The 13730-nt window shown below is 36.5% G+C and overlaps 1 protein-coding gene across 7 annotated transcripts in view; it reads right to left on the bottom strand.

Annotated features, from left to right (window-relative positions):
* Nucleotides 1-13730, bottom strand: part of Mia2 (MIA SH3 domain ER export factor 2) — a 112629-nt gene that overhangs the window by 59445 nt on the left and 39454 nt on the right. For all 7 annotated transcript variants that reach the window (XM_063246877.1, XM_063246883.1, XM_063246894.1 and 4 more), the window contains 4 exons: nt 8214-8345; nt 3983-4004; nt 3800-3888; nt 861-932 (listed from right to left, as the gene is read on the bottom strand). In XM_063246877.1, coding sequence (XP_063102947.1) covers nt 861-932; nt 3800-3888; nt 3983-4004; nt 8214-8345 — 315 coding nt within the window. The remainder of the gene's footprint in view (nt 1-860; nt 933-3799; nt 3889-3982; nt 4005-8213; nt 8346-13730) is intronic.

Genomic DNA, 13730 nt, shown 5'->3' with positions numbered 1-13730 from the left:
CCTAGCACTCAGGCAGCTGAGGCAGTAAGATCACTGTGAGTTCAACACCAACCTGGGCTACAGAAGCAAGTTCAAGGCCAGCCTGCACTACACAGTGAGACTCTGTCTCAGAAAAAATAAAAATAAAATTACTAAAATTAGAGAAATTTTCCAAAGGTTCAGTTTGACTAAAAATTAATTTGCTGTGCTAGATTATATACACTTGTTACTTTAACAGCAAATTGATGCACTTTATCCGTAATACCACCAAGCCTGAGTGAACAGATCTTTGCTCTGCTATTTTCGCTCTTCATGTTAGCATGCCAAATGCCTTCTAAATCTCCCCCCCCCCCAAGGCAAGGTCTCACTATGTAGCCCAGGCTGGCCTTGAACTCACAGGGATCCTCCTGTCTCAGCCTAAGTGACAGACTTACAGGCGTGTGCCACAGGCATCCACTGCCACTACTCTGCTTTTTACAAGTCCCCCTCTTAAAACAGCCTTAACTAATTGGTCTAACTTGAGGTACACCTCAAATCACCATACATCTTTATAATTAGCTGAATCACACCTAGAGTAGAAACTGTGTAGATGTCTTTGAAACGTCTCACTCAGGGACAACATGTTGGTAGCTTGAAATTGACCACAGTGGGAGTATTCATACCACAGAATTCACAAATGCTTTTCAGACACCACTCATTAAGCATTTACCAACACGCCACTACTTACAGTATAAACCTCCGGCCTAATTCTAGTTAGCACCTACTCTCTTGTGGATGAAGTGAAGGCAAACAGTGTCGCAATTTATATACCTTATTGTTTGAATAATATATGTTATGAAAAAGAACTTTTCCCCAGATTTTTAAGCTGCATCATTTTTTACCTTCAGACTTTGTGCTTCTACTGACTCCTTCTCAAAGCCGACGTCTTTTAATGAACACTCTAAGCCTTCACACTGAAACAAGGCGGTACAGAAGAAAAAGTTGCAAATTTTATTCCAGATTTTATCTAGGTTGCGATCCACAAAGCACACAACTCTAGCTGCAATTTAGCAAGACCTTCTCTCAAAATAAAAAAGGTGTCAGATGTAGTGGCATAAGCCTGTGATCTCAGCACTTGGGAGGCTGATGCAGGAAGATCACTGCAAATTGGAGGCCAGCCTGGACTACATAACATAATGAGATTAAGGCCAGCCTAAACTATATAGTGAGACCTTGTCTCAAAAAAAAAAAAGGATTTTAAATAAATAAAGAAGGGCTGGGGATGTAGCTCAGTGTGAAGCACTGAGTTCAATCTCCAGTACCATCCCCTCTACCAATAAAAGAGATATATATTTTTATATGTAAGCCTCTAGGTCTATTCAATAAGAGTTTGAGTTTTGTTTGTTTGGTTTTTTGTACCAGGGATTGACTCATGGCCTCACTCTTGCCAGGCAAGTGCTTATGCCACTGAGCTAAATCCTTGGCCCAAGAAACTGTTTTTTAAAGAAAAAAATAAAGAAAAACAAAACAAAACAGAAAAAAGGGTAGAAGTAATATGAATTTCAGAGAAAAACATCAACATTAAGAAATTACTAGTTGATAAGTTACATACTGTTCTCTTAGAAATAGTTGTTCAAGTTACAAAATAACAGCATAAAAAGTGGACACTCAAACACTGACAGTGCAAACCATTCTGTTTAATAATCTAATGGAAATTTAGTAATATGGTCATCTATCCTACACACTTGAATGTCCATATAGTTATATCCTTTAGAGCACTTTCCTTCACTTTCGTTTTCACAATATCTGTTATGTATCAATAAGAGAAATTTTATAGTAAATGTCCATCAGGATTTTCCATCTGGGGAAGCAATTCTAGGGCTTGAGCTCAGGGCATCTGTACTTAGCTACACCTATAGCCCCTTCTCTCTTTTTTTTTTTTTTTAATTTTTTGAGCAGGGTCTCAAATTATTAAACTGCCCAAGCTGGACTCAATCTTGCAATCTTTTTGCCTTAGCCCCAGAGGCAGCTAAGATTACAGGTTTTTGCCCAGGGTCAGAAATTTTCATTTTTAATTTCTATAATATGAAAAATAAAGTAAGAAGGGGATATAAAGTCTTTAAAATATAGAGAATAACCATCAACAAATGAAAAATACACATAAAGGCAATAAGACTTCAAAAACAAAAAGCGATTAAAAAGGTTTGTTTTGAATAACCCTTCCTGCTAGGAACAAAAAGAACAGAATACAAATATCAAAAAACATGATCTGTAGACCTCCAAGAGCCATTCAAACACTGAGAACTTAGCAGAAGGAAGGAGTCTCCAGAGAAGCAAGTCCCACATTTGACATTTCTTCTCCCCAAAAGTAAAGGCTGCTAGGATAAAAGCTGAGCAAACATTTCAGAACCAAAAGCTGGGAAGATTAAAAAAAATAAGAGTTGAGGACCCATTGAGTAGGATGAGCTAAGTAGCTCAAGCTTTAGGACAGGACCCCGTGCTTGACTGAATAACCTCTCCCAAAATGTCCACGTCCTACTGCTCAAAATTTCCATGATCATTAAGGTAAGAATCTTGAGGTGGGGAGAATATTCAGGATTATTCTGATGAACCCAATATAATCCTGGGAAACTTTTATAAAAGAGAAGCAGTGTGGGTAGGGGCATGTGTTCTATGATTCCATTTGTGCAAAGTGTCTAAAAAAGGCAAATCTATAGAAACAGATTATTCTGCCAGTTTCTCTAATCATTGTTTTTTGAGTTGACAGCATGCAATTCCTTTATGTCCTTGGTTAAATAAAGTATTTGAGGGATTTGAAGTGGGACAAACTGCATAAAGGGTGTTAACTAAGAGTTCTATCGTTTCTTTGGAAAATAACAAAGACTTTCAAAAATTGATTGTTTTCATGGAGGCACAATTCCGTGGACAGATTAACAAACACTCCTTTACATTCTTCAAATGAGTGGACTTTATGTTACATAATTATATCCCAACAGAGCCGTTTAAAAAAGAGAGAGACCTAGGAAAAAATCTAAGAAAAGATGTGCAAAACCGCAATACAAAAAATGTACAAAATAACAAGAGATTTTAAAAAGACATAAACAGGGCTTTTTTTTTTTTTTTTTTTTTTTTAGTAAACAAGATTTTTAAAAGACATCATCTCATCTCATCTAGTCTACTCTCATTTTGTTGAGTCGAGATCCTGCTATGTAGCTCAGTCTGGCCTTGAATTCACTATGCATCCAAGATTAGATTCAACACAATCCTCGTGCCTCAGCCTCCCAATTGCTGGGATTACACAGGTGTGCCACCACACCAGGCCAGTTTTGTTTCCTCCTCCTCTCCTTCTTCATCACCTCCTTTCTTTGAGACACGTGTAGCCCTGGGTAGCCCAGACGTGCTCTAAATTTTCAACCCTCTGGCCTCAGCTTTCAAAGTAGCTAGGATTACAAGCCTGCAATACTGTACCAGGGGAGGCAAGTATTTCCTTAAGACTAGAAACAGAAAAAATCCTACATAAGACAAAGGAAAAAGACCACACTGTATCTTCAAAAATAACTTTAAAAAGGCAACTTCACAAAAAGACTATCAAAATGGGCAGCATATAGAAAGATGTTTAACCTCATTAGTGGAGGTAACACAAACTGAAACCACAATGAGAAAATACCTTCCACGAAAGAACTGCAGTGACTAATGTTAGTAAGATGGGTAAGCACTCAAGCTGAGCGACAGAACCTGAAAACTCTACAAAGCATTAATAACGAATTTACACAGAAGTAGCTACATAGAGAGTACGAAGTTCCCTGACTCTAATATGAACATTATTTTCATTATGTCTTACCTCTTTTTGAACTAGGCTAACTTTATTAAGTAGTTTACATTTTTCTTGAATTAGTTCAGAAAGCTTTATAGCAAGCTGTTTTTCTCTCCCTGGAAGAAAGAATGATAGACACACATATATACTCTAAATAAATTACAAGTTTTAAAATTATACACAATGAGATAAAATAGAAAACCAGCTTACCTACATAACAGCGGCTTCTAACCTGAAACATATTGTTAACAAAAATTACATTAAAACAAATACATTCAAATAAATCAAACTTATTTAACTTCTACTTCCAATATAAAAATAATAGATTTTTTATTACCTTACTAAGAATACAAGTTACCCAAAAAGTGTTCTATTTCCAATGAGAAAAATGTTGCATTCCTTACTCATGATTCACATTGTACATGACCATGTTAAAGACTCTGAAATCAGTTTAGTGTGAAGATACCTGTTTAATTTCATTAAACTCACGGATTCCTAAACATATCTGGTCCTAAAACAAACTATTTCAAGAAGTTCCTACTATCATGTCCCTAAAGCCAAAATACAACAGCCTGAGAAACACTACTTTAAGAGTACATCCTAGCTGACCCTAAAAAAAAAAGAAAGAAAAGAAACAATAATCAAATTTTTTCTTCTCTTAGGTTTTCTCTCAAATAAGGAGAATAAATAAATCCATTGTAAAAGGATCAGTTTTGGAGCTGAGGTAGCATAACCAAGGAGAAAAGACAAAAGAGGATTTAAATCACCTAAAAACTATGCACTGAGATATAATTAACAGAAAATTTAAAAGAGAAGTATAGTAGAATGGGTATAAATTATTGAAGCTTGACATAACTGACACCACCTCGTGCCCTGTATTTGACCCAGAAGAGTGAAAAATGACTCAGGATACACGTCCCAGGAGAAAAGCAGAATGAGCTGCACCATCAAGAGAAAAAATTAACCTGCTCAACAAAGAAGCAAGATACAGCTGTCAACCAAAACTAATGTAAGATTCTAGCTAGATTGTTTCCAGTGGGATGTCTTGCTTGGCGCTTTTCTGCTTTAAATGCCCTGTAACCCCCCAGTTCGGGGCCACTCAGTTTTGACTCTGATCAGGTGTACATGAGTGGTTGCTGAGCTAAGCTAATAAGATCCCAAAATCTGTCAATTTGGCTGCTTAGATTCTTATATTGATTATGAATCCACTTCACGATGAACAGGAAATTGGGGAACTGAAATATCACATTAAAAAACTCAAAAAGTAACAGAAATCCACAAAGAAATTGAAAAATAAAAGTAAAGGCATATGGAATGAGCAGAAGCGCCAAAATCTAAGAAACAACAATCCCAAAAGAGAGGGGAAAAGCTGTTTAATGAAGGAGAAAGGCCAGGCACAGTGGTATGCGACTGTAATCCCCACACTCGGGAGGCAGGAAGATCATATTCAAGCCCAGCCCAGCACCTTAGCAAGGCGGTCTCAGTATTAAATATTACAAAAAGGGTAGAGGACACGGTTCAATGTGAAGGCCTTGGGTTCAACTCCCAGTATCACCAAGAATCACATTGATATGAATAAGTAACAGCAGGGTTTTAGAGTGAGGACAACAGTAGGCATATGATTGTTTGGATCTGAACAAACGGTCACGCCAACAGAGCACACTCATGAACATTGGTTTGTACCGCCCCATCATCCCAGTCACTCAGGAGGCTGAGGCAGGAGATCACTTGACCACAGGAGGTTCAGGTCAGCCCAAGCAACACAAAAAAAACATGTTTCAAAAAAAAACTAAAGAAAAAAAAATCTAAAGAACCCCTTCATCTTTCTCTGACAAAATTTTTTTCAATAAATACACTCTGCTCTTAATAATAAAACTAAAGAATTCAAATAAAGTCTCAGAAGATTTATCCCACACAGACATGCTAAAAACAATCTTGAAAGAAGTATTCAAAAATCCAAAAGACCCAGCAAGAGATGTCAATTAAGGATGATTAAATACCTTGATATTTGTTATCTTCAAGATAAAGGTGAAGGAAAAAAATTAAGCACAAAAAATAGAAAAAGAGAAACATGTCTATAATCCAGAAAAAAATCTAGATGGCAACATGATGTAGCCTGGAAAGCAATGAAAGTGTACTAAGGTTACTGTCTTTCTAGCAAAAAGATTTACTCATCACTATGAAAAGAACTGAAACATGAAAAATGGAACAAATTAATAAACTAAGCTGTAAGAAACTAGTTCAAATACATTGATGATGACAGTATCTGTAGATAGGCTGCACTTAATAGTGACAAAAGAGATTGTCAAATTAGTATGTATCAGAAAATGTATACAAAATACAGTATATATTATGTAGAGACTATGGAAAGCATAGGATAGAAGATAATTATCAGATAAAAAAAAGTTCCTATGGCTTTATTAGCATCACATTAAAAAAGACCTTAAGAGGACTGGGGATTTAGATCAGGGCATAAGTGCTTGTCTTACAAGTACCAGTCGTGAGTTCGATCCCCAGTACCAAAAATAAAAAAATAAAAATAAATTTAAAAGCCCTTAAGGCAAAAGCATTACTTGAGTTATAGAAGGTCACCAAATACTGACAGGATTCAATTCACAATGGCACAGTAAATCCACATAAGTACACAACTAAAAGATATCCTTAAAATATGTTTTAAAAAGGGCAGAAAAAGATGATAAACCCTTTGCAGTAGAATGCAGCCATTTCTCTTCATTTTTGGTAGAGTGTAGATATATAAAAATTATGAACGTGCCGGGCATGGAGGTGCACACTTGTAATCCCCACACTAGGGAGGCTGAGGCAGAATCACTGTGAGTTTGAGGCCAGCTGGCTACATAGTATACTCAAGGCCAGGCCAGCCTGAACTATACAGTGAAACCCTGTCTCAAAAAAAAAGTGAACAAAATAATTATTAAATTAACAAGCTTGGGGCTGGGAGTTTAGCTCAGTGGCATAAGTGCCTGCTTAGCAAACACGAAGTCATGAGTTTGATCCCGGTACCAATAAATAAATAAATAAATATAAATAAATAAAAATTAACAAGCTTGACCTAATGGGAAAAAATAGAAATGAATATATATGTATCTGCTTTCCACAAAAATCAGTGAAATAAAAGTACAGAGAACACCCACATATATATGAAACTTAATTCATGGCACTACAGATGAAAAGAAATGAATATAGAGAGTAGAGGAAAACATATTCACTCCTTGAGAGAAAAATTTATACTGACTTTCTACTCTACACCAGACCAAACAACTAAACATGACTCAAGGATTTCAGCATTAAAAGCAAAACTTTAAAACTGAGAATTCTGTTCATCATTTAAAAATTACGAAGAAAATGAGAAGAAATTTCACCCTGGGACAGGTGGCACATACTCAACAAGAAGGCATCAATAATATATAAAGAATTGCTACAAATGAGAAAACAACAACCTACTCAAGAGAAAAACTGTCAAAAAAAGAAAGATTTCCAAGAAGAACAAATACATAAATTTACTGGAAAGATTGCATCCAAAGGATTCAAATCAAGACCACAAGGTATCATTTTATATCCATGCCAATGACAAAAAAAATCAAGGATTTCAACAAGAGTAAATACTGGAGAGGACACAGATCAAAGGGAGCTCCAGAATCTCTCACACACCACTGGTAGGAGCACAAACCAACACAAGTGAGTTGGAAAAGAAGCTGACAGTATCTTTTACAAGTAGAAACTCCACATGCCTGAAAGCTAGTAATCTCAGAGGTACATATATTCTCAAGAGAAAGGAATTTAAAATGTATACAGTAACATCATTTGTAACACAAGCCTAAAAGCAATCCAAGTATCCAAAAACCATAAAATCTGTGAATAAACTATAGCGTATTCTCATAATGTAATATTCTAGGGTTAACAACATGGAAAAAGTTATAACCTTTGCAACCCCAAAAACAATTTTTAAAGGCAAGGGAATCACCTTCAATACAGGGAGGCAGAGGATGAAAAGAGGCAGGGCCACCGGAAAGTAAGTGACAATGCTTTTGATTCCATGTTGGTTGATACACAGACGTAGGTTAAAACACACACAGTCTCTGCTCTTGCCCCAAAAAGGCGGCGGCAGAGAAGTGGGGAAAAAAAGAGAAAGAAGAGAGAGAGGAGGAGGAGGATGAAGAATTTAAGGTAGGGTTTTAGCATTAATGTAGAATACTTCCACAAAAAAGTTCTTTAAAGTAAACCAAAAAAATTCCTCTGACTCTGTGTTTAGTGGACGCACATTAACATGAACAACCCACAAAACTACAACCAAACTTGTTACTTTAAATAACAAATGTGTTTCTCATATTATCTGTTCAGTCTAAAGGCACAATTAATTTACTTTTTAAAAATATTTAAGAAGATAGAATAAACATTTTCTTAGAAAACACTGGTTACTTACCGAACAAAAGCTTCTCCATAAAAATAAGACAACAGTGACAAAACCGACAATAGCTGCCCCTATCACCAGTTCCCATGGCAAAGCACTGGGATTCAGGCCTGGTCTCATCTCTTCAGGCAGTGCTGTCACCACCTGCAAGACAAAGAAAAGTAGCTCCCTAAATAGCACACAGCTTTGACAAAAAGCACTGATTACAAACACAGGTTCAAAGGACACGGGATCTCCCCATCAATAACCATCCAGCAAACCACCTGCCAGGCTCACCCCAACAGGAAGCAACTGAGAATATGTTCCAGACAACTTTCAGCCATGGGGAGCACAGTGGGGTGAAACGCCGCGATGGTCACACTGCGAGCTTTCCAGGATGAGAATAACGCTGGGAAAGCCCAAGAAGCTGAGGAGCCTGGCTTCAGGTGATTTCAGTCCACTTAGGTTTCATCAGAGGAGCGCACTGGGTTCAGGCTGGGCCTCACCTCAACTCTAAGACAATCATAAAAGCTTGCACATAACAGACTGCAAGCATCTCGGAGTCCCAGCGTGGCCCACAGCAGGAGCAATACTGACTGCCTAAACGCAGGGGCCAGGCCTCAGTACAGTGACTGTCTCCATGCAGCCACCACCTCTCACAGCGGCCACCCACACTGGGTCCTTCCCCGCACAGCCGAGGCTCTGCAGCTGCTCTGTGTTTCACCTCTCCCTGCATTGGGTCACGGTTCCTCTCGCCCTGTGCGGTATTCTGATGTTACTGTGTCCAGATACTACTTGATCATAAATAAAGGAGAAAGTGGCAGCGGATACACTTTGAAGAACAACCTAAGTATGAGGCCGGTATCTTCCCAGCCCCAAACCTCGATAATAAGCCTTCCCTTTCTTGTCCTTTTCTGTCTAGGGAAAAAACCCAACCTGTAATAGTTATTCACCTCTCCAAAATCTACTTTTTACTCTAATCGCTGTATGTTCTTTCCAAGTCACTAGCTACATTTCATTAACCTGTGCTAAATAAACATGGCCATACTTCTAAAAAGAAATCCCTTTCCCCTGACCTCTGCCTCTCCCTACATTGCTTCAGTGACATCAGTCAACTGATAGTAAGAAATACTGATTTTTTTTCCCTAAGAAAAGAGGAATTTAACATGTAATACTGGGGAGAAAAGAAGTTCTCTTCACAGTTTACATACTCTCCAAGCATCTTATTTCAGCACAACAGATGCACATTACTGACCCATGTATGGAGGTACACATCTGTAATCCCAGCACATAGGAGACTGAAGCAAGAAGGTTACAAACTGGGGGCCAGCCTGGACAATTTAGCAAGACCCTGTCTGAACATTTTAAAGTGCGGGGACTGGTGTTGCTCAGAGCAAAGACGCTGTGTTCCCGAGAAAGAAAAAAAGAAAGGCAGACTGACAGGCAGAAAGACAATGTCCACGTTCAGATCTGAGAAGATCTGATTATAGGGCAAAGGTATACCTCTTAAAGATATTGTACTTGACAATAATTTCTCCTTTACATAGTAGTCATGCTAAAAAATTAAATTATTCCAAATTAAATAATCAGTTATGAACCATGGAAGAGTTTCAAAAAGGGACTAGTTCATTCATTATTCATAAGGAGTTTGATGAAAACAATTTTAGCATGCTTATTAATTTCTTTCATTAAGTCATTTTGTTTTAAATCTCCCTTTAAAAAGGGATTAAAGAGCTTTACTTTGAATTGGTTTTCAAACAACTCAGAACTCAGTCTGAACAAGATTGAAAAGGATCAGCAAAATGAAAAATTAACATGAAGAGCCATTAATACTCATTCAGCTATCCGTCCATCCACTCACTAATTCTGTACTTACTAACCAACTATTTTCCAGACACTAATTAGAACATATTTTCCTGTCCTGTAGTACTCCCACGATCTTGTTTTGACTGATTAGACTCTGTTCCATTCTATATGATAGTATCAAGTTTGAAGACATAGGCAACTACTTTGAAGACAATAAGATTCACTAAGATACCCATTCTGGTTTGACTATTGTCTTCTTTGGAAGTCCTGTAATGTTTACAATGCCTAAGTTTTATTGGTCTTGTTCTCTACTGTTTTGTCCAACTTTATAATATCTAATGAGATAGACAATTCTTTTTAAGGAAACAAGGGACAACGTTGATAACCATTGTTGATAAACTTGTACTCTGTTCTACACCATGTGCTATGTCTATCCTTGGTATTGACTGACAGCTTTGTTTTGCCATATTTGACTGTATTCTTCCCCCCCCCCAAAAAAAGTAATAAGCACTAAGGAGTAATAAAATCCAAAATGTGTAAATTTTGTTGTAAAAAAGAGAGGGGAAAAAAAAAAAAGAAAAAGAAAAAGAGCTCTAACGGATATAACAGCAAGTGTGTTTAGGGGTGTTAAATAGCTGACTATATCAATGTTTTTGGATCATTGAACACAGCTGTTTGCAGTCTCCCTGTTTGAATGTCCACCTTGTATTCTTTGATACTGTGATTTGAGGAACTATTTTCAAGATGATAATATGTAATCTACTAACAGGTGATTTCTTACTGGGTTTTTTTTTGTTGTTTTTTTTTTTTGTTTTTGTAGTTCTGTATTACGTGTACCCTTACACCGCTTTGGTTTGTTTTGTGTTTTTCTCTTTTTCCTCTTAAAAAAAAAAAAAGAACATATTTTCCTTTTAATCTTAGCTGTTTCCATGTCTTGATTATCACTATCATAATAACTCACAAATCTCTGACTCAGCTCTGAGTTTTATGACACTAATTTATTTAACAAACCAACCTGGCTGAGAGATTATGCAGAGGATGGCCCTCTGAAACGTCTGTGTTTTACTGAAAGGGCAACTTCCTGGTGATGGCTGAGGTATTTGTTGATGTGGAAGAAGGGAGTCATTGCCAAAGTCAGCAATCCAGATGAAAAGGGTACAAAGACCTTGAGACCATACTCTGAAGTGAAATAAATCGAACACAAGTGTAAATACCACATTGTTTCTCTGGTGTGAGGAATCAAAAGTGTAAATAAGGATTAAACTGTATAACAGATACTGGGAAATGCGGGGAAAATGTTCAAAGAAGAAGGGGAACAAGAAAGGGGCATAAGGAAAGAATGGAAAGGATAGAAAAAGAATAGAAGGAAAAAATGGAAATAAAACTTTTAAATAAGGAGAAGAAGGGAAGGGCAAAGGGAAAGAAAGAAGAAGCAAGATATATCAAGTACAGGCACAAATTCACTGTGATGAGTGTTAGCATTAAGTATATCTAAAATGTCCCGAAAGATAAATTTAATAAAAGGCATACCTGACACCAGGTCACACAAATGGTACCTAAACAACCTGTTCTGCAACCAGATTAAAAGCAAATAAATGCATAGGGTGTGAAGAGACCTCTAGAAGGGAGCCAGTATTTCATTCTAAACTGGTAGAATGCTATTCCAACTTGTCATCCTTTCTTGGGACCAGATTTTAGGAAAGGGAGAGATGGATGCTAAAATGGATGCTAGCACAAAGAAAACTACTCCAGGTTCTAAAACGCCAACAGCCCCAGGACCTCTGCAGAGCAAAGCACATCCTGTTAGATGATTTACTGTATCTTATCCACTGAGTGTTTCACTTTTTCAGTATAGAAACATTCAATAAAGCCTTATTTAAACGTTTGTGTTGCTTTAGCAACAAGTATGAACAACCAGGCTTAGCCCAATATGCTAAATACAAAAGCAGAACAGGGATACACATACACAAATTTTCTGTAACTCCTTTTTAAAAAGATAACTGCATAATGAGGTAATTTCAAATGTATGTTCATGAATACAAAATGTAATGAGATGCAAATTTTCACAATAATAGCATAAAGGGGAGTATAGAGCTATACAGACGTAACATTTTTTTAAAACAGGCTGAATACAAATTAAATTGTTATAAATCAGCAAATGAGGAAATAAAATCATCCGTAAATATAATTGAATTAAACATCCCAATTAAATGGCAAAGATTGGAAAAATGGGGAAAAAAGGACCCAATTATGTGCCTCTTAGAAGACACAAGCTTAAAGACATACACACGTTCTGTTCAAACAATAACCAAAAGACAGAGCTGCTGAAGTAATATCAGACAAAACAGACTTGAAGACAAGCCCTGCCACTAGAAACAAATGAAGACATTACATAAAACATCTGAAAAAAAAAAATTTTTTTTTTTTTTGACGCACGGTCTCATTGTGTAGTTCAGGCTGGCTTTGAACTCAGTGATCCTCCTGCCTCAGCCTCCCAAGTGTTACAGGCATAAACCACCACAATCGCCACTTCAATCTTTAAGAACAATTGTGGCCAGGTATTCCCATATCTATAATTCCAGCTCTTAGGAGGCGGAAGCAAGAGGATCACCAGGCCAGCCTGAATTATACAGTGAGACCTTGTCTTTGGAAAAAAAAAGGAGGGGGGTCCAGAATTTAGCTCAGTGGCTCAAGTGCCTGCCTGGTAAGTGTGAGGTCATGAGTTCAGATCTCTGGTACCAAAAAAAGTAATATTTGTAAACACATTTTAGCTACCAGAGCCATAAGATACAAGTAAAAGCACATAAGGAAATATAATACAATTAAAGGGAAACAGACCATAGTTGGAGGTTTGAATGATGCTCTCACTTTTTTTTGTTCTCAAATTTCAATAACTCAAAGAACTAGACAGCAGATTAGCAAGAAAATAACAAACATTATAATCCAGCTAGAGCTATAATTCAACTAGTGCTAACATATCCACAGAATATACCACCCAACAATAGCAGAAGTCACATTCTTTTCAAATATATACATGTGATATTATTCAGGAAAAAACCATTTGTTAAACTGTAAAACAAGTTGCAAAGTTTGAAAGCTGAAATTACCCAAAGTATCTGTCCTGACCATAATGAATTAAAACTAGAAACCAGTAACAAAAGGGAATTTGGAAAAGTCACAAATATGTGAAAATGAATAATAAATAACCAGTAGACCAAAGTAGAAATCACAAATTAAATCAGAAAATATTAAAGAATGGAAACAAAAATGCAACACATTGATACTTACAGGATACAGTCACAGCAATGCCTAAAGGAAGTTCATAGCAGTAAAGTCTATATTTTTTTAAAAATGGTCTCAACCCAGTAGCCTAACCTTCAAACTTAAAAAACTTAAAAAAACAAAAACAAAAGAGTAAAACAAGCAGGTGGGCAAAAATATGAGAAAAATAAAAAACTTTTAGGGAATAAAAAAAAAAAATAAGAGAAAAACCAATAAAACCAAAAATTTTTAAAAGATCAACCAATTTTTTTAAAAAAAACAGGTAATAAACAAAATGGGCATACATTTAGGTAACAACCTCAAAATCAACTACTAAAATCAAGTTACAAGTTACTAAATCAAGATACTAAATCAGTTATAAAATCAGTTACTAAAACCAATTAAAGGAATATTACTTGTTAGTTATAGGAATAAATGTAAGAGAATATTATAAACAATTGTATGACTACAAACTAAGCCTAA

This window comes from Cavia porcellus, unplaced genomic scaffold, assembly GCF_034190915.1.
Source record: "Cavia porcellus strain 051 isolate PalLab524CR breed Dunkin Hartley unplaced genomic scaffold, mCavPor4.1 scaffold_1, whole genome shotgun sequence".
Classification (NCBI taxonomy): domain Eukaryota; kingdom Metazoa; phylum Chordata; class Mammalia; order Rodentia; family Caviidae; genus Cavia; species Cavia porcellus.
Note: the sequence above shows the minus strand (reverse complement) of the source record. Positions and strands in the feature narration are given on the sequence as shown.